Raw genomic sequence first — 18,013 nt, forward strand, 5'->3', positions numbered from 1 at the left:
GGGTTTGATCTTCACATGCTGAACAGATTTCACTAATATTACTTTGTTATGCAAATATGTAATTATTTCATTTCCCCTAAAAGGAGTATTTGTGGTTTCCTCTTCCCTGGGACTTCCGAGTGCTTGTGTGAAGCCAACAAGTAACTATGAAGTTACCAGGTTGCGCATTTTGTGGCAAGCTCTGAAAAACTAGAAACCTGGAAGGTTTTTGGTGAAGGTTTTTAAATAGCAGTTTTGAAGGCACTGCTGGAGGGTGATGAGGCTGGCGCCGACAATGGCACAGGACTTGCTTACCATTTAAATAAACTTTGTTTGCATTGAAGCCTGCTGTGTGCCTGTGACTAAGGTATTAAAGGTATTAAAAGGCCAGGTTGCTTCACCAATCGGAGACTCCGCGGTGGATTGGGATGGAGCTACGCTAGCATGGAGATGCTTGGACCCAGCAGGGAGGAAGCAGGGTCTGCAGACCCACCTGGAGCTGCACAGGCTGTAGCTGGGAGGGAGGGGATATGTTGATAACTGTGGTTTGCAGCACTTCTGTAGAAGAAGTGGAAAAGGAGTAGCAGAGAAGTGCAAAAGCACTGTTCCCTCAGAGGTCAGGTCTGAGAGTTTGTCAGCCATCACTCACTATGGAAGGTGACGTCCTATGTGCTCTGGTTTGGTTTGTGTGCTCACAGGGCTCCAGCATTTAAAAATCTCACAGAAAGGGGAATATCTTTAAACTTTGGGAGCTGCAGAACTCCATGTAATGAGTGTCATGCCATTCACTGGGACAATCCATAAAGCAAGGATGTTCTTGTGCGGCACACTCACAAAACTGCAGCGGCTGTCTGACAAGGGGCATTTGGAGAAGGCTTCTCATGCCCTGAGAACTCACTCTTTCCTCTCTGCCTCACACTTGAAGTCCTCTTTCTCTCTCCTCTCTGGCTGTAACAGGGTTGTATAGGGCTAACTTTCTATTTTAGACACTTAACTTAAACAACCGCAGTCAGGTGGCGGAGCAAGGCTCTGAGGGCCAAATATGGGTTTAATTTTGCATAAACAGGGCTTTCTGCTAACACTTAAAAGATTTTAAATAAAGCTCAGCCACGGGGTGCTTGAGCTTCCACAATGAACTTACATTAGCTCTTGACTAAACCCCCTTTGCTTGGGAGTGGTGTTAGATACCTGCTGTCTCTGAGGGCTTATTTTTTTAAAGTCGTTCTCAATTTAGAATGGTCTGATCTCAAGAGTCAGGCCCCAGCTCAGAAGATGTGTTGGAAATATGCAAAACATGACATTCTTACAGCACGTTATTTGGCACTGTAGATATAGAAGAGGATTCAGTTATGCCTGTTTTATTTAAAGAGTTCTGGTGTGTGTTGTTGGTTGGAGTTTTTTTTTATCATTGCTTTTCTCGACAGTGGGAAATAACTTGACCGAAGCTTGAAATGGCAATTCCAGTATTTCAAATACGTAAAGATTCTTCTTTGGGATTGACAGTTCAGCCAAGGATATTAGCCAGAGACTGCTGCTTGTGCTGATTTTTGTAGCCATCAGTTCAAATAAGTGTGTTTTCTTTCTGCAGGGATTTGCATTGGTTTTATTACTTTTGTTCAAAAACTCAGTCATGCCTTTTAATTATGAATGTTCACTTGGGACAGTTTGTTTTCTATATTGCAGTAATGTACATTTCTTACATGGGGAAGTGAAAAGTATAGTTAATTGTACTATTAGCATTGATACTGACATTGTGTGTGCTTGCATATCTGTGGACAATACTTTGAGATGCATATGGCAGCTTTGGTGCCCCAGAACTGTATGAAAATGAGTCACTACTGCCATGGGTTGTATTTGAGTCCTCAAATGTAGAAGCATATAAAAATCATTACTCTGCTGTTAGGAATCTTCTCTTTCCTGGGTGGCCACTTCCCTCTTGTAGTTACAGATGGTCTTATTACAACTTCATAACAGTACTTGCTACTGATCCTAAATTCAGTGGAATTTGAGGGGCAGTAGAGAATATATTGCAGTGTTGTATTTGGGACTGGATAACGATACACTTTTTGTAGCGCGTTGAAAATATGAATGGCCTATGCTGGAAATACTGTGTGCTAAGCTCCATGTACTGATCTGCAGGTTAATCCTATTATTCCCCTTCTGTGGTTCAGAAACCAATGCATTTATAAACAGTGACAATTTAACGAGGCTCCTCTTCTACCTCCCCTGTGTTCCCAGCCAGATGTACAGGTGAGGCACCCTTTGTGTTGTGAAGAGGATTTCGGAAGGGACGGTGTCATACCCGATGGGGTGTTGTGTGATGCTGTGGCACTGGTAAGGGGAGTGAGATATTTCTGTCCTTTTGGTGCTGAAAGGCAGCAAATGCAGGAGGCACATGGAATCGTCCCAGCTGAGTAAGGAACGCCTTGCTGTGCCCTGCTGTAGTGGAGTCGTCCTCATGTGCAGGATTTCCCTGGGTGCATGTCCCTTCCTGTGGGCTCGAGGCTGCTGGGGACACCTATGCTAGCCCCATCCGGGTTGGAGGGTGACGGAGGAGGAAGCTGAGGGTCACTGAGCGTGACCTGGTACTCCTGGTATTCTGGAGAGGCAGGCAGAACCCCAGCACAGCCCGGGAAACATCCTTTCCACCTGCCCGCGGTGGACTATGCTCTGCGCCCAGCCGAGCCATGAGACGTTCCAAGGGAGAAGGGTGAGTGCGGTGTGACTCGTAATTTTTGCTTTATTGCAATCACGTTATTGTACGGCCTTTGGGAGGGGCTGGCTGGAGGCGGGCAGGGGAACGTCCTCCGCCTCATTCCCCATTCGCCCGGGGGGACGGAGTTTCCAGAGCCTCCCCTCCCTCCGTCCCGTCGCTGCGCTCCCCCGGGGTGGCGGTTCCCGGCGCGGTTCCCCGCGCTTCGCCCCCGCCGGAGCGAGGGCAGGCGGGGCGATCGCCGCGGTTACACCCTCACCGTGCGGCTCTGCACGGCGCGGGGCTGCACCGGCCGCGGAGCCGGGAGCGGGGAACGAGCACCGGCCGCGCCAGGAGCAGCACCGCCGCCTCTCCCCCGACAACAACCTGCACGGCCGGGAATAAAACCCCTCACTCCACGCCGGGAAGGGAGAGAGGGCCGGCGGCCGGTTTAGACCGAGGCGCTTTCCTCCGCCCCGCTTTTCCCCTTTTTCTTCCTTCCCCAGAAGCGGAGGACACCCCGTCCGCGGCTTTCCCCGCAGCCCCGTCTGCGCCTGTCAGGGGCCGCGCCTGCCCCGAGCGCGCCCCGCCGCGCCGTGGGGTCCCGGGCGCCGCTCGCCGGGGCGGAGGGGCAGGATGGCGGCGCCGGCCCGCTGGGTGCTATGCCTGTGCCTGGGCTGGAGCTGCCTGTGCCTGCCGCTGGCCGACGCGCTGCGGCCGTGCCGGGTCGGGCTGCGGCGGCGGGCGGCGCCGGGGGCCGTGCGGGACGGCAGCGCCCGGGCGGCCGCAGGTGACGACGGCCCGGGGCAGCGGCGGCACGGGCGGCCGCCGGCGGCGGACAGGGTCGCGGAGCACATGCTGCGGCTCTACGAGCAGTACCGCGGGACCCGGCACCCGCCGGCAGGGCCGCCGCTCCCCCGGGGCAACACGGTGCGCGGCTTCCGCCCGCTGCCGACAGGTGAGTTCGCGCCGCGGCCGAGCGAGGAGGGGGGGCCCGGCAGGGCAGGGCTTGGCTCCTGACGGGGAGCGCTTGGCCACGGGGCAGCCCCACGCCTCGGCCGGGGCCGTGCCGTGTCCCCAGAGCCATCGCGTCAGAGCATCGCAGGGGTAGTGCCCGGGGAGCTCGGTGGAGGGAAGAGGACGTGAAAGGATTAAAGTATCGCTTCCTGCGAGGACTGTTGTGTATTTTAAGATATTCTGTTTACGTTGTGTCACTTACTTTAATTATTGCCTTGCTGCTTCGGCTCTGCGTGTAGCATCGCTGCCGAGTACAGTGTGAGGGAGGTGGAGTTATTAACATATCGTCTCCACAGTCTCCCGTTAGTGGTGTTTTGCATGTGTAGCTTCTGTTGAACCAGGGGCCTGGTTTGGTGATACTTCAGACTATCTGCAGCATTCTAACGATGAGAAGTGGAGATAGTACTGGCAGTTAGAGACAGTGACAGAAGAGTTCAGTTGGAGCGTGATTTGAGCATGGTAAATACTGCATCTTGGCATCTTTGGCAGTGGCGCTTAGATATCTCTGTGATTACAGACTGACGTGCCCAGATAGGTTGGCAAAAAGGTAAAATCATTTTTCATGGGGGGGGAGGGGTGTGGTGGGATTTTTAACATGCCAGCATTCCAAAAGAGCTGTGTCCTAGCCGAAAGGGAAGATGTCACTATCTTGGCGCTCTTGGTGCTCCATTTGTGCATCTGAGCTCTGCAAGGGCTAAATGGAACTGCCAGAACCCAAAAGTGACCATTGCTGGGATGTCCTTCCCAAATCCACTGCATGCCAAAACCTTGTACTGTGTATGACAACTGTAATGCCACACACAGCAGCCCCATCTGCCAGTCCTTTACTTTGCATTACACCAGTGGACTGACGCAGCAGATTTTTCATGAACAAGTAACTATCAGTAAAACTGAGAATTGTCTGGGAATTTTAGTGACCTGCCTTGATTCCTTCCTCTCCTTGGAAAGAGAGCTGGGTGCCAGGCTTCCTTTACGTTTCTTTGTGGGTCATTACTTATGCTTTTTCAAAGGCAACAATGTCTTTCCTAAAGTAGCTCTGCACAGAGATCAAATACCATGAGGACTTGAGTGGCTTTGGTGTCTTAGGGTTCAGCCCTGCAAGTGCTGTCCATCACATGGTCCTGCAAGTATTTCTGCCCACAGAACCAGCTTTAGAGGTGTAAATACCCTGAGTTTAGAGGATGGAGACCTGGGACTCCTCGGCTGCTGCTCCTAGAGAGGAACTTCCTCTTGCCTTCCTAACTTGTACTCTCACTTGGCATTGGGTGCCAGCAGTCCTATAAACACACTGCTTGCTAATCCCCTTCATCTGATACTTCTACAAATCAACAACCAGAGCAATAAACTGGTTATAAGTTTTTTGACACTTCAATAAGTATTTCTGCAACAGATTTAACGGTTGGTTGTCTTTCTCTTGCCATAGGCAGCAGCAGCTCGTTTTGTGTGGTTACTGATGGCAGAAAAGCACATTTCCAGAAAACCCTTAGATCAGATGTTCCTCAGGATGGTGGGTGGAGTGGAAAGGCTTTCTCTGGTTTCTGACTCCTTGCTTGTGCCTGACTGCCTGGCCAGCCCTGCGATGAAAATGGTGCATTCACCTTATTCCCCTTTTGAGGTGCTTTGTCTCCAGATCCTCTGCCTTGGCTCCAAATTTCAGTCTCTCATGGGCTTCCCCCAGTCCTTAGTGGGACTGCATCAGTTAATTGAATACATCGTGTTGCTGTTACTCCTTTATGTTTTACCATCCCTGCTGCTAACTCCCTCAGGACTCAGCTTTTTGTCTGCCATGAGCAGGAGCTCCCCAAGAATCTGGGGATTCCTCTGCATCTATAGCAAGAGGCTTTGAAGCAAATCTTCAGTGGTTTCATTTGCAGTTTAACGTTGCAATTTAAGCTGATATTTTCAGGAGAGAAACTTTCTTTTCTGCAACAGCGCTCTCAAATGTGTCTGTGAAACCCCTCCAGGGCTGCTGGTTCTTATGTGGCACAGGGGAAAGGCCTTTCCCAGATTGCCCAGGTAACCCACCGTACAAGTGTTTGAGACCCTGTAAGATAGATGTTGTACGATGAGGCCAGGAGTTTGGAGGATTTGTTTGAAAGTCATCCTGTTTTTGATCAAAGAACAGTGGTGTCACATGTGGCAACTGCAGCCTTGTAACCGATAGCCAACAAAAAACAAGTAAGACTAGTTAATCGAATCAAGCATCCTAAAAACTTAAATGCAAGTTGCTCTTTCTGTGACTCAGTCCTCCAAGGGGATGGGATGAGAGCTGCAGCGCAGTGTAGCACCTCTGAAGTTTCCATCCCACATTGCTCTGAAATCTCTCGTGCACCAGATTTCGTGACTAGGCTGGAGTATCAAAGGTTGCTTGTTTGGCCTCAGGGTTTTGGCCTTTGGTTTTGATGAATGTTCAGACAATCATTTATTCTGGCAAATTTGTTTTTCATTGATCTTGCTCAATTATCTCATAGTGGAACTGTTCAGTTTGAATCACTGAAAAAAGGAAAGCTGCCTGTGACAAAGCTGAAAAGAAACCCCAGGCCCCAAATCCAAGCGGAGTGAAGTAACTATGTACCCCTTTCAGAGGGCATGTAGTTACATTGCAGCACTGTTCTCTCTCCTGGATTTAACTGCTCTAATTTGTTGCTGTGTGTTTGAGTCCTGTGATTTCTGTGTCAGCTCTTGTCGTTGGTGCAAGGATGACAGAAACAGCCCTTGTGTTGCTCTGGGCAGGCCTTTTCCAGTTCTTCACCTGCAGGTGCCACAGCAGTGAGAGGTCTTCATCCCTTGTGACTCTAAAGGACAGGTGGGAGGAAGGGTCAGATGATATGTGAGTTAGAGCTGAAGGCTTGGGTGATTTTGGCAAGGGAACTCTGAAACTGTGGGTCCGTCTGTGCAGCAGTGTCTGCGTTCAGCCGATCCTTTCTCCTGAGAGTGACCTGACCTCCGGTTGACAGAAATCTGCCTACTTCAGCACTTCCTTGGAGGTAAGCTGATTCTCTGTCCAGGCTGAGGAGGAAAGACACAGCATGAAAAAGTAAAAGAGAGAAAGAGAGTGGAAAAATAAAAGCCTCAAAGGCAGACTAGATTTGCTTCTGAAAGCATTTTTAATTTGAACATTGCTTAAGGAACGTGTCTTGCAAATGAGTCATTTAAAAAACTTGACTTGAGTTGGAAGGTCCCGCTAATGATGTTATAGTAAGAGAAATTACTTTAAACTCTTTTTTATTGACTGAATTTCAAGTGATTTCAGGTATTACAGCTGCCCCTAGGCCAATTCTTGTGGTTTTACAGCTATGTTCTCCTCCCTTTCTGAAGTCCTTTCTTTACTTTGTTGCGGTGTGAAGTGCCCACGTGAACCAGGGAAACAGAGCACTGCACAGGGCAAGCAGCACCTCAGCAGTTGCCATCAGCCTGCAGAAACCAGTCTGGGCCAAATGCTGGCCCCTCTGAGCGCCAGGAACATCAGGGGTCTTGCAACGAGAACCTTAAAAACATTCAGTCAGGAGACAGTGAGAGTGTGGGGTTTTGGGATTTATTTTTTGTTTCAGCTTTTTTTTTGGCCGAGTTTTTTGTTGTTTTGGGGGGTTTTGTTATACCTCTATAAATAAAGTGCAAGCAGAAGCATCCTGATAGATTTTAGGGAGAAGGAACTTGAAAAATATTAAGCTATGATTTGGGCAGACAGGCCCAAATCTGCAAACTTCCTCTGAGGCAAACAGGCAGGATCTACAGGTTCGGCCTCTCAGGACCAAACCCAGAATTTGAATTTTCTGGCTTCTGTCACGACCTGTCTCACAGTGGTGCTGTGCCTGTAGGTGACCTGTGCTCACAGTGCCCAGCCAGTCACAGTTTCTAGAGCATGATGCTTCAGCACAAAGAGCTCTGGTCTCATAGGCTGTGCACGATTTGGTTTTCACGCAACCAGCCTGCTGCCACCAGCTGAAGTGGAATGAATCGCAGCTATGAGGGAGAATGTGCTCAGATCTTTCCATGCCCAGATTTGTGTGCTCTGTGCATGCACCCCCTTAGCTTGCTTGGCTTGTGCTAGCTTCCAGTTAGATGTTGTGTTTAGTTGTCACCCTGCTGTGGTCTTTCTGCTTAAAGTGTATAGAAGACAGTTCCTGTGGCCACTGTGCAGCACACCTACGATATGCGGTGTGCAGATTTGTGGTTTTCATATCATGAAATCCACGTCTAAGTTAGGTCCTTAGCATGCACCACTGCTGCTTCTAGAAAAGTTCTTTAATTGAGCAGCTGGCAGCTTTAATCAGAGTGGTGCACTTGCTGCTGTTTTATGTCAAGTTGCTAGCTCATGTGACCTTACCTGCTTTGCTAAAGGAATTAGTAAAACTAGTTTGGCACTGGGTCCTATGCTCTTTGAAAACAGAGAACCGCATCCCAGGTCTTTCTCTTACGCAGTACACGAGTTGGTAACTGGAATGCAGCAGTTGAGTAAGAGCGAAGGTGAGAGAAAAGAGAAAATCTGGCTTCCAGATTTGTGTTCCTGTTTGGGAACTTGTTCCTATTTCCAGCTCTGAGTGAACTTTTGTAGCTGGGCTGTGAGCCCCTGAAAACAAAGTTTTACAGTGGAAACATTGATAAGTTCTTAATTGTACCCTAGCAAAAGGGCACCACTTTAATATCTTAAATATCTTTTAAATGATGGCTCGTGGTGACTGTATAACTAAATAGTCCTCATTACTGCATCCTTTTTCACCCATAGGATAGATTTGGCAGTCCCTAAAAATGTCAGGGCATCCTCTATAAAGATAAATACACCACATGGTAACAGACTCCTTCCAGCTTATTGATGCCTTGAAGTGCCCCTTGTGATGTGAATCTGTTCGTGCTGCCCACGTTTGTCTCCACAGACCCACTACACTTCCTTAAAAATACCTTTTTAATGCCAGCCACAGGCTGTCCTTGCAGCTGTGGGTTGGTGCAGGGAGGTGAGGAAGCACGGGCTGTGCCCCTGAACGTCCAGCAGGTACACATTTCAGCTGCAGTGCCGTGAGCTGGGTTTGAGTTGTCAGTATATAATCTGGCATCTCTGGTACTCCACTCTGGGGAGTGCCAGCACACACGCAGAGTAAGGCATTCGTGCTTTAGGCCTGGAGAGACTTGTACCTTTCGTCTCGCCCCCTCCTATAGAGCCCTGTTGTCACTTGTGCAGGAAACTGGGAAGTGATGTCCTGAGATAAGCTTTACCACGGTGTTGCTGGGCTCTGGGCTTCATTTGGATAAGGTTTCATTTTGGATAAGGCACAGGTGAACACAGAGTTGCCTACGGGCCACGGAGGTCGACAAACCGGTCGCCTTTCTGTGCAACAGCACGTAGCTTCCACATGATATTCTCTGTGAATACGAACACTGGCACATCCTCCTCGGCTCGTGGCTGCCACTCCAACGCACGACGCTGTGGAAGCGAGCCCTGCTAACGGTGCAGTCGTGCTGTGTCCTGCCTATTGCCATTCAAAAGAACTCTGTCACGCAGAGCTTGGTCTCGAAAAGTCCTCATCAGGCTGGCAGCAATATCGGGTGGAGGGGGGCAGAGATTGCTGCTAAAATCTGGCCTCATGATGTGTGGAAGGTAGCAATGTATATCTCTGTAGGACGTACTTTTTTCTTCGCTTTTTTCTTCTTAAATCTTATCCTGCAGAAAGATTTCTGGCAGAGTCTGTCCTCAGAGCTCAAGGGCAAAGTTTCATTGAAATGAAAGGAAATCTTCCTGAGGAGAAGGTGCGTTTGTAGCTATTTTAAAGATGAATCTTTCTTGGCATGCCTGTCATTTTTAAACCTGGGGAACGCTTATTTCACGTGCACATCTGGGAGTTGGGTATCCGTGTCACACAAGGGACCTATTCGACATTATATTCCCAAGTTGTGATGCAAACCCAGGTCATGCAGTTGGGTTTCTTGAGGCGTAAGCCGTTGAATCCATGGATGTCTGTGCTGGCCACTAGATGATTTTGCTGATAGGAAGAGCTGAGAACTCTGGAGCTTGGAGGTCTTTTTGTAGGAAAATAGCACCATCTACTGGAAGTGCTTTCTCTTGGCATGGGGTTTTAACCAGAACTGTGGATTCCTTGCCGTCTAGAATTTCTTTATAAGCAAAAGCAGCTTGTTTTGTTTCGTGCTACAGTGTTCCACTTCAGAACAGGCAGGATTTGTTAAGTGGAATTCTTGCTAAAAATTAAAATCCAAACTTGTCAGTCAACTTAATAGCAATGATTTAAATAATAACTTCCTTAACAAGTGCTCACGGGACACCATAAATTCTGCTTTCTAAGACTGATGTACTCGGTGCTCTGCCAAATTATTTATTAACCTTATTCCATTAGGGATTATAAACAAAGCAGAGGTCAGGTCCTCATGTGTGCTTAGCACAAGTGTAACCAACAGCCGGTTTTGGTTTGAGGAATTAAAAGGAGGATCGAATTGGAAGGAAATCTAGTTCTCCAGGCATAAATAATAGCTGGAAATTGGATGGGTTTGGGACATCAGCTTTCAGCTCTTGGGAACTTACCTCTGTGCTCTGCCATCAGGTTAGGCTGAATGTGTAAACAAGGGTGTCTTCCGTAAATGATTTGGCCTTGTCACTGTTCTGGCCCTGTTTCACTGAGGAAAATGTATGCTGTTTTTTCCATAATTCTGTGAAACAGCACATCTGACATGTTGGGGAGAAGGGTTCTGTCTTTCTCGTGGGACGAGTTCCTGCTTTTTTAATGTATCAGTTGAAATATTCATGACAAAGAAATGTTTAGAAGAGGAGGCTGCTTGGATTGTGGGGTGGGAATGGGGCAGCACAGGGAAAATACGTTGGACTTACCCGAATGGCATCAGCAGCAGGGATGTCACACAGAATGTTATCCAGAACATGAAGTTGTCAAAGTCTTCGGCAGTACTGGAAAATCATGTTTTCACTTGCTTGGGCGGGGACTTCCCCCAGTATTTTGAGGGTGAGAATGGTGAGACTGTTCATCCCTAGTCCATGGGCATCTCTGTGCTTGTCATTCCTTGGAAAACAAACAACCAAACACTCCCCCTCCCTCCCAAGATACTGGAAGAGAGAAGCTCTCTTGCAAAATTCTGTAAACTGTAAGGTCTTTCCAGTCTCCAGAGAGGGCTTTGACATGCTGTGGTGTCAAAAAAGCATTTTCTTTTGCATCCCCTTGTTTTTCTAATGCATTGGGTTGTTTCCAGCCCTTTGAGGGGCTGCAGAATGTCCCTTAGCTATACCACATTTGACTTTTGCACGCAGCCTGGTTTTACAGCTTAACATTTGGATCTATATTTCTCTCGCTCTGAAGGATGTACCTGCAGCCCAACCAGGACATTTTAAAACAAAAATTAAATCTTTGCCCCCTTTGCTGCACTCTGCAGGGGTTAAAGGAGTCCCCCATCTGTTTCCCAGGCCAGCCTGCCTCGGGAGCCTGTCCCTGGGTCTGGGCACGATGTCTGCTGTCCCCCCCATCCCTCCTAGTTGGTACAGGCACATCCCAGTTCTGAAGAAGGGCTGTCCTTGGCTTGTCTATCTCTGCACAGAGGCGAGGGGGTGTGCTACCCCCAACACCCCACAAACTTGATTTTGGGTTGACTTTCTTTTGGTTATCGGGGATGCTCTAGTACTGTCTGCCTGCCTTCAGCTGTATTAGTAAATACCCTCTAGCTCTGGCATGAAAATGGAAGAAGTGTCCTAGGTGGAATGATTTCATGTACGCTGTGTAATTGATTGTTCTCAAGGGAAACTTCAGGTGCAATTAGTGTCTGATCTGGCCAAAAGGCTGTCAGATCAGCCCATGTGTCTTCTCGATGACTTCTTTAAATGTCCATATTCTTATCTAAGCATTTATTTTTCTAGGGAGGCCGGAAGACCAGGAAATGTATGTTTTTAACTTGACGTCGCTCACAGAGTCTGAAAACGTCTTGTCGGCTTCAGTGTATTATTATATTGGTGATCTGCTGCGTGTCAAGTGGAACTGTTCACAGTCCAGTGGCTGCTCTTGTCACAGGCATAGGAGACCTGACATTCAGATATGTCTTTCGGTTTGGGCCTTTCCTTCTGTTGGGAACCAGACTCGGAGCCTGGGACATTTCCTAATAAATGTCTCCACTGCTTACCCAGACATCCTTTCTTGGCAGTGGAAGGATATCACTCGGCTCCTGCATGAAGCAAAGCAAAACAACGAACTGGTGATCAGTGTCAAAATAGCTCTGTCTGGCCATCATCCCTGGGAAAGGGCATCTTCTTGCTGTGAACCCTACATCCTGATTTATGCCAATGATTCTGCTATCTCAGAGCCTGAGAGTGTCATCTCAACTTTGCGAGGACACCGTCATCCTCTGGCAAGAGTCTTTGCCAAGCCAGAAAGCCACGTGAGGAGCAGCCTTGGGAAGCACCGGAGGAAACGCTCTGCAAACATCCTGTTGCCACTGCAGAATAACGAGCTGCCGGGAGCCGAGTACTGGTACGGCGAGAAGGAGAGAGCAGAAGACAGAAAACCTTATAAAACCTTCCAGCCGCAGTCAGCAGAGAGGGCCAAGAGTAAGAAAAAGCAAAGGAAGAATCATCCTCAGAAGAGCCAGACTCTCCAGTTCGATGAGCAAACGCTGAAGAAGGCGAGGAGGAAGCAGTGGAATGAGCCAAGGTATTGCGCCCGGCGCTATCTCAAGGTGGATTTTGCAGACATCGGCTGGAGCGAGTGGATTATTTCTCCTAAGTCCTTTGACGCCTATTACTGCTCAGGGGAATGCCAATTTCCTATTCCAAAGGTACGGTCTTTATGGATTCTTTCTCGCTGTCTCTCCCTGTAAACTGTGCATTTTCTTTCCTGTGTCAGTAAAGGCAACCAGTCCCATTATGTGTTTGGGTCTAGTACCTGAGTGATATCTTTGTCTCGTGCTGCAAGGAGCAGTGGTTAGAACATCTAGTAAAAAGACAGGCTTGAAAAGGCAATTAAAAAAAAATATGATGTGGTATTAGTTTTTTGTCCAGAACCCAAATTGCCATAAAGCATTTCCTGAATAGTGCTCATGATGTGTGAACTTGTTATTAACCTGTTTAATGAACATAATACAGGCCAGATCCGGAAAATCGCGTATCAGCCATCAGTTGTGCCCCGAAGGAGCCTGTGGTGCCAGACCCACGCTGTGTCAGTCAGTTGGCACAGCACCCTCCAGGAAAAGCATGTGCCTCGTGAGGCAGGGCTGTCACAAGGGCAGGGAGCTCTGTGCAGCTGCAGGAATGGTTGGGATGCCTGTAAACAGAAGAGTCTGTGACAGACTGAGGGGATCCAAAAGCAATGGGTGGCCCACTCACTTTCAAAGTGTCCTCTAGTTTGTATGGGCTTGCATGTGAGTAATAGGAAGGGCTGATGTGCTCCTAGCCCTGTGACCTAGGCGGATGAACTCAGCTCCAAATGTCCGTGCCGTTCTTAGCAGTGTGGACCCCCTTGAGGCTATCAAAACTTGAGAGTAGGATGTGGTTTTCAAGGCTGGCCTAAAATGAGGGGTGTGCATGAGTAACACCTGCAGGAAATTTCAGTAAAGGCAGCGCTCTTGGACTTACTGCAGCATTGCATTCCAGATTCCTTATTCCTGCCACAGTGAAACCTGAGCAGTTAGTTCCAAAATATGTGTGGTATTTCAGGGACTTAAGGAACCAAGGGAGGAAGAACTGTGCCAAAGGGGATGGAGCCCAGAGAAAGCAGCTGAGGAAGGCAGAAACCTCTCCTTGAAGGAGGAGATGGCTTGCCTGACTACCTCCAGCTGCAATGGCAGGCTGTAAAGTTTCAAATCCAGTGAAAAAAATGAAAGGGAATGGGAAGAGATAGAGTTATTACCTTGGAATACATTGCATCATTCCTTTTACTTTGTTGCTGGGAGCTGTGCTCCATCAAACCAGTAAGTCAGTGTGCAGATTAGAAATGTTAATGGTGCCAGACCTGGACTGCTTCTACTCTAAGGGGCCTGCTGTATCCCTCTGGTTAAGACTGGCTTCACATTTCCAGTTGCAGTATTAGTTGTAAAAATGTGACTAAAGGATCACAGCAGTGGAACGTTGCAGCCATGTCAACACTGCAGAGCTGTGTGTGGCAAAGAGATTGGGATCAGTGAAAGAGCAGTGCACTGATACCAACTGTGAGATGAGTTCCCTGAAGGCCAGTGGTAGCTTTCAGCCCATTGTTGAAATTCAAATTGTTTCCTGCACTTTTTTAATCACAAAGAACAAAATGACTTTGTTTTCCAAAGAGAATTGAAAGCTAAATTACGTACAGGGGTGTCTTCTAAAGCTGTGTGTTGCTCTTGAGCGATGCATAATGCCTGCTGCTACTACTAAGGCCATGTCTGCAAAGTGATACTGTGGCCATCAGACACTCACAGACTAATCTATGCCAGTATGTATATAATGTTCCCTGGCTGAGGGCAAGCTCCTGGAGTTGACAAGCTGTTGGGTAATTAAGAACAGGTGTGCCTCCCACTTCTCACCTCCAGATTTTCTGGCTTTACACATTCCCTGGTTCCAGGAACCGGTTTGACTGCTGTCAAATCCACACGTGTTGGGCATGTGCCGTGGTGCAGAGCATGCAGGCCAGGCAGATGCTCTCATGATCAGGAATGACAGCTCATAACTGCTGTCACGTGTCCTGCTCGTAACCCAGCTGTAATGACGCTCCACAGGGCAATCAGTTTCCTGAGAGCACGGGAACTTAGCAGGTGCAGCCTGACCACAGCTGGACTTGCTCACAGATTTGGCAGTTGGGAGGCAGCTCGGCGTTTTTTTCTACCACTGCTCCCCTCCTAAAAGCAAACCTCTGTGTGCCTTCTGTGACCATGTGCTGGATGGAGCGTAGGCAGCCTGCAGGCAGTGGCCCGACTTGCCCCGCCTTGTGCAGGGCATTCTGGCAGTTCAGTACTCCCAAGGGGATTTGGGTTTCCCTAGAAGGACACGCCTCTGGATTTTGCTTCAGTCCCAGTTAAATTCCTGCCAGCTGAAGCAGAGTTGTCCCAAAGCTGGTTGTCCTCCAGAGTGCGTCTGAAGAGCTGGGGCAGCACGCGCAGCACAGGGCTCGTGTCAGTACGGAAGATGTTCCGTGCTGGATGAGAGCTGTGTCAAACAGAGACACTTCTCTTTGAACAGAACGTGTCCAAGCTGTTCCTGCTGACAGCTGAGGCCATGCTTGAAATCCGTTCAGTGGTGCTTTGCTTGAAGTGGGTTCAGTGCAGTTCAGCATTTTGGCAGTACATATTCCATGTGGGGAGGAGAGGATTTATGATGTTACATGGCATATTCAGACACCTGATTTTAATTCCAGTACTACTGCCTACACAAAATAGGGTCTCACTACGTGTTGTACCTTTTGGCATGTGATTAGCAGGCTTGGGACATCATTTGGGCTCCTAGTTGTTTTTGTGGAGAACGCTGCACTGCAACTGAGTAAGGAAAGATGCCTGGGTGCTACTGGAGCTTTCACATCCTTTTGCAGGCAGAAATGATACAAAAATTGGAACTGTTTGATAATCTAAGACACGTTTTTAAATCCCTGGGTGCTACTGAATTCAAGAACAAACCAGCAGAAGTATCTTCCTTGAGATCAGCTGCCAAATGGAGACTTACTACTAAATGTGCTAACGTGTTATGCAAACAATATGGCAAGGTGGAATCTCAAGAGTTATTCCTGTGCTTTTGCTTGCAAGGTCACTGAGACTTGGTCCTCAGGTTGGTACATATCTAATCTCGAGACTGATTTTCTTCCCAGAAATAAATTGCCTCTTGTCACAGCAAAACTGCAGATTGCTCATTTGGCCCAAATGACCTTGTTCCCTCTATTCACAGTGGCCTGTGATGGAGCAGCACAGGGAACTGTTTTGATATTCAGGTTCTGTGTGTAAGAACAGCTCTAAAAAGCAAACCAAAAGTCTTTGGCTGAAAGCTGCATCTTGTGCATTTTTCATGCCCCCCTATCTTTTGTACAGGTACCTGGATCTGGAAGGGTTTGGTGGTTCAGAGGTACAACTTGGTATTTTGCACTTCTATGTGTATGTTTTTATGTTTATGAGCATCCTAATGTATTCTAGTGTTTTGATCAAATAGTTCTCACCGGTCAGATTTGCTTTTTGTTCAGAGCAAACCCAAGTGTGTTCCTTTTTACATCAGTATAACTTCGTGAACTTTGTCATTTGGAGTTTGTCCTTATGAGGAAAATGGCACCTTAGTTATGAGGTACAACTGACTTTGGGGCTCCGTTCCTCAGCAGTGCCACTGACTACAAATGGATACTACAGATGAGAAGGCATTAGCATGGAAGGCAGAAGAGCCGAGCCTGGCACAAGTGCTAACTGGAACAGTTGGCATCGTGGCCTGACGCGCTTCTGTTCTCTCTTTTCCATGGATTTTGTCCACTTTTGTTTCTTCCTGATGCGCTTATGTTCCATCAGTCAGACTTCTCAGCCCACGTGTTAGGTTTCTTTGGCTCTCCCACCAACTCAGCCTGCTGGCACATGGACAGCCTCCCTCTCGGCCTGATGAGCTGTACGACTGAATTGCAGCCTGTGCGTAACTGAAATTGCACAGGAGAGACCACCTTGAGCTATAGGGATTGCTTGGGCAGGCAGATCCCACAGGGAGCACAAGGTCCTGTCGTGGCAGCTGGAGCTGAACGTGGCAGAGGGACAATTTCATCCGGGGGTGTTAGGATCCGATTGTTAAAAGATACCTGTGCCTGAATTAAGGGTGCAAACGAGACCATGTGCCAAGGTCAATGGTAAGGATTTTATTTAACAGTAAACATGAGGTAGAGAGAGAGACAATGAGACCAATTAAGTAAAAAGATAAAGGTATTGCCAGCGCATGGATTCCAACAGCATCCTGCCACTCCTTCTTCTGGTCCTCTCGGTGGTGAGGGTCCCAGAGTCCTGCTTCTGGGGTACCACTTTTCTACAGTCCAAGTCCCTGGTATTTACGGGGCGTCTCAGATGTTCCCACAACTTGGCATGGCAAATTGTTTTCTTTCCCACAGCTTGGATGGTGGAATTTTGTCCAGTGTGTTTATTTCAAACCTTCACCTTTGTTTAGGTCTGGAATGAACGCTTTCCTTTCTCACAGATTTCCACAGTGGGAATCTTTGTTCAGGTACATTACCCAGATCTGCCTTACCAGGCCAGGCTCCTGTTGTTGCCATCTACTCTTATCAGGAGTTCCTGTGGTGGCTTATCTTATGGGAATTTCCCTCTTTGACAGTGTTTTAAGATAATTCATTGCTTCCTTTAAGTCCTGACAGGGGCCCAAAAGAAACCAGCCCAGTTTCACATTCCTTGCGGCTGGCTCCAGGCAGCTGTGGTGGCAACTGGCAAGGGTGGAGGAGCAGACGTGTTACAGGTGATGGGTCTCCACTGGGCCCTTCTTGGAGAGAGCAATTTTGTAGAGTACCTATGTCCATGGTGAAGCAGGAAGGGTTAATTGGGACTGTGGGCCCATAAGGGCCCCTACCCCCCTGTACACCCCCCTGTACACTTTTAATCTGCCTTAAACCATATTTTGTAAACTGCATTTCGCACAAGAAGATTCTGTCCTGTGCTGAAGAGCATCGGACCTTGAAGGAACCACGATAAACGCTGGGCAAGGGGCCCAGCGCCCATAAATCTCATCCAGAGGAGCCAAGGTGACATCTCAATAGGTGTTATAGGCCCCAAGCCAAGACTTTCTTGAAGGCTGAGTGATCAGAACATGAAAACAATAGAAAGAACGAAAGGTCCCCGAGGTCAGGCGAGGATGAGGAGTAAAAATACAGCCCCCAGGATGAAGGCAAACAGGATTTCCCACCATAATATTCCTCAAAATAGAGACCACACCTCAATCTCCACCCCTAACTCCACCTGTTATGAATATTGTAATCAAATGATGCAATAACATGAATATGTGAAATTATGTTGCAATCATGATCAGAATACTGTATAAATTCTCTGTTTTTACTGAATCACTTTGGAGCTTTTACCTGGCCTGAACGGGTAAACCTCCCCGACGTCATAATGAATAAATACCTGCTGTTCATAGACTAAAACTCTGTCTCTGAGCAGTTTTTTGTTCACCTGCCCCCTTTTCTGGGCATCAATGGGAATGTGGGTGCAGTAACATTCTGCCGTATCTCTCTTGTAGGCCTTGAAGCCATCCAACCACGCCACCATCCAGAGCATAGTGAGAGCCGTCGGAGTTGTCCCTGGCATTCCTGAGCCTTGCTGTGTTCCTGACAAAATGTCTTCTCTTAGTATCTTGTTCTTTGATGAAAACAAAAATGTGGTTCTGAAGGTGTACCCCAACATGAC

At 48.1% G+C, this 18,013-nt stretch overlaps 1 protein-coding gene across 1 annotated transcript in view; it reads left to right on the forward strand.

The window, feature by feature from the left end:
- The first annotated feature begins 3,307 nt into the window (after nt 1-3,307).
- Nucleotides 3,308-18,013, forward strand: part of BMP3 (bone morphogenetic protein 3) — a 15,217-nt gene continuing 511 nt past the window's right edge. Inside the window, exons 1-2 of the mRNA XM_027907244.1 lie at nt 3,308-3,633; nt 11,557-12,463. Of these exons, the coding sequence (XP_027763045.1) occupies nt 3,308-3,633; nt 11,557-12,463 (1,233 nt within the window). The remainder of the gene's footprint in view (nt 3,634-11,556; nt 12,464-18,013) is intronic.

The sequence above is a fragment of the Empidonax traillii genome, unplaced genomic scaffold (assembly GCF_003031625.1).
Source record: "Empidonax traillii isolate 1590-97213 ecotype Southwest subspecies unplaced genomic scaffold, ASM303162v1 scaffold1429:size110221, whole genome shotgun sequence".
NCBI lineage: Eukaryota > Metazoa > Chordata > Aves > Passeriformes > Tyrannidae > Empidonax > Empidonax traillii.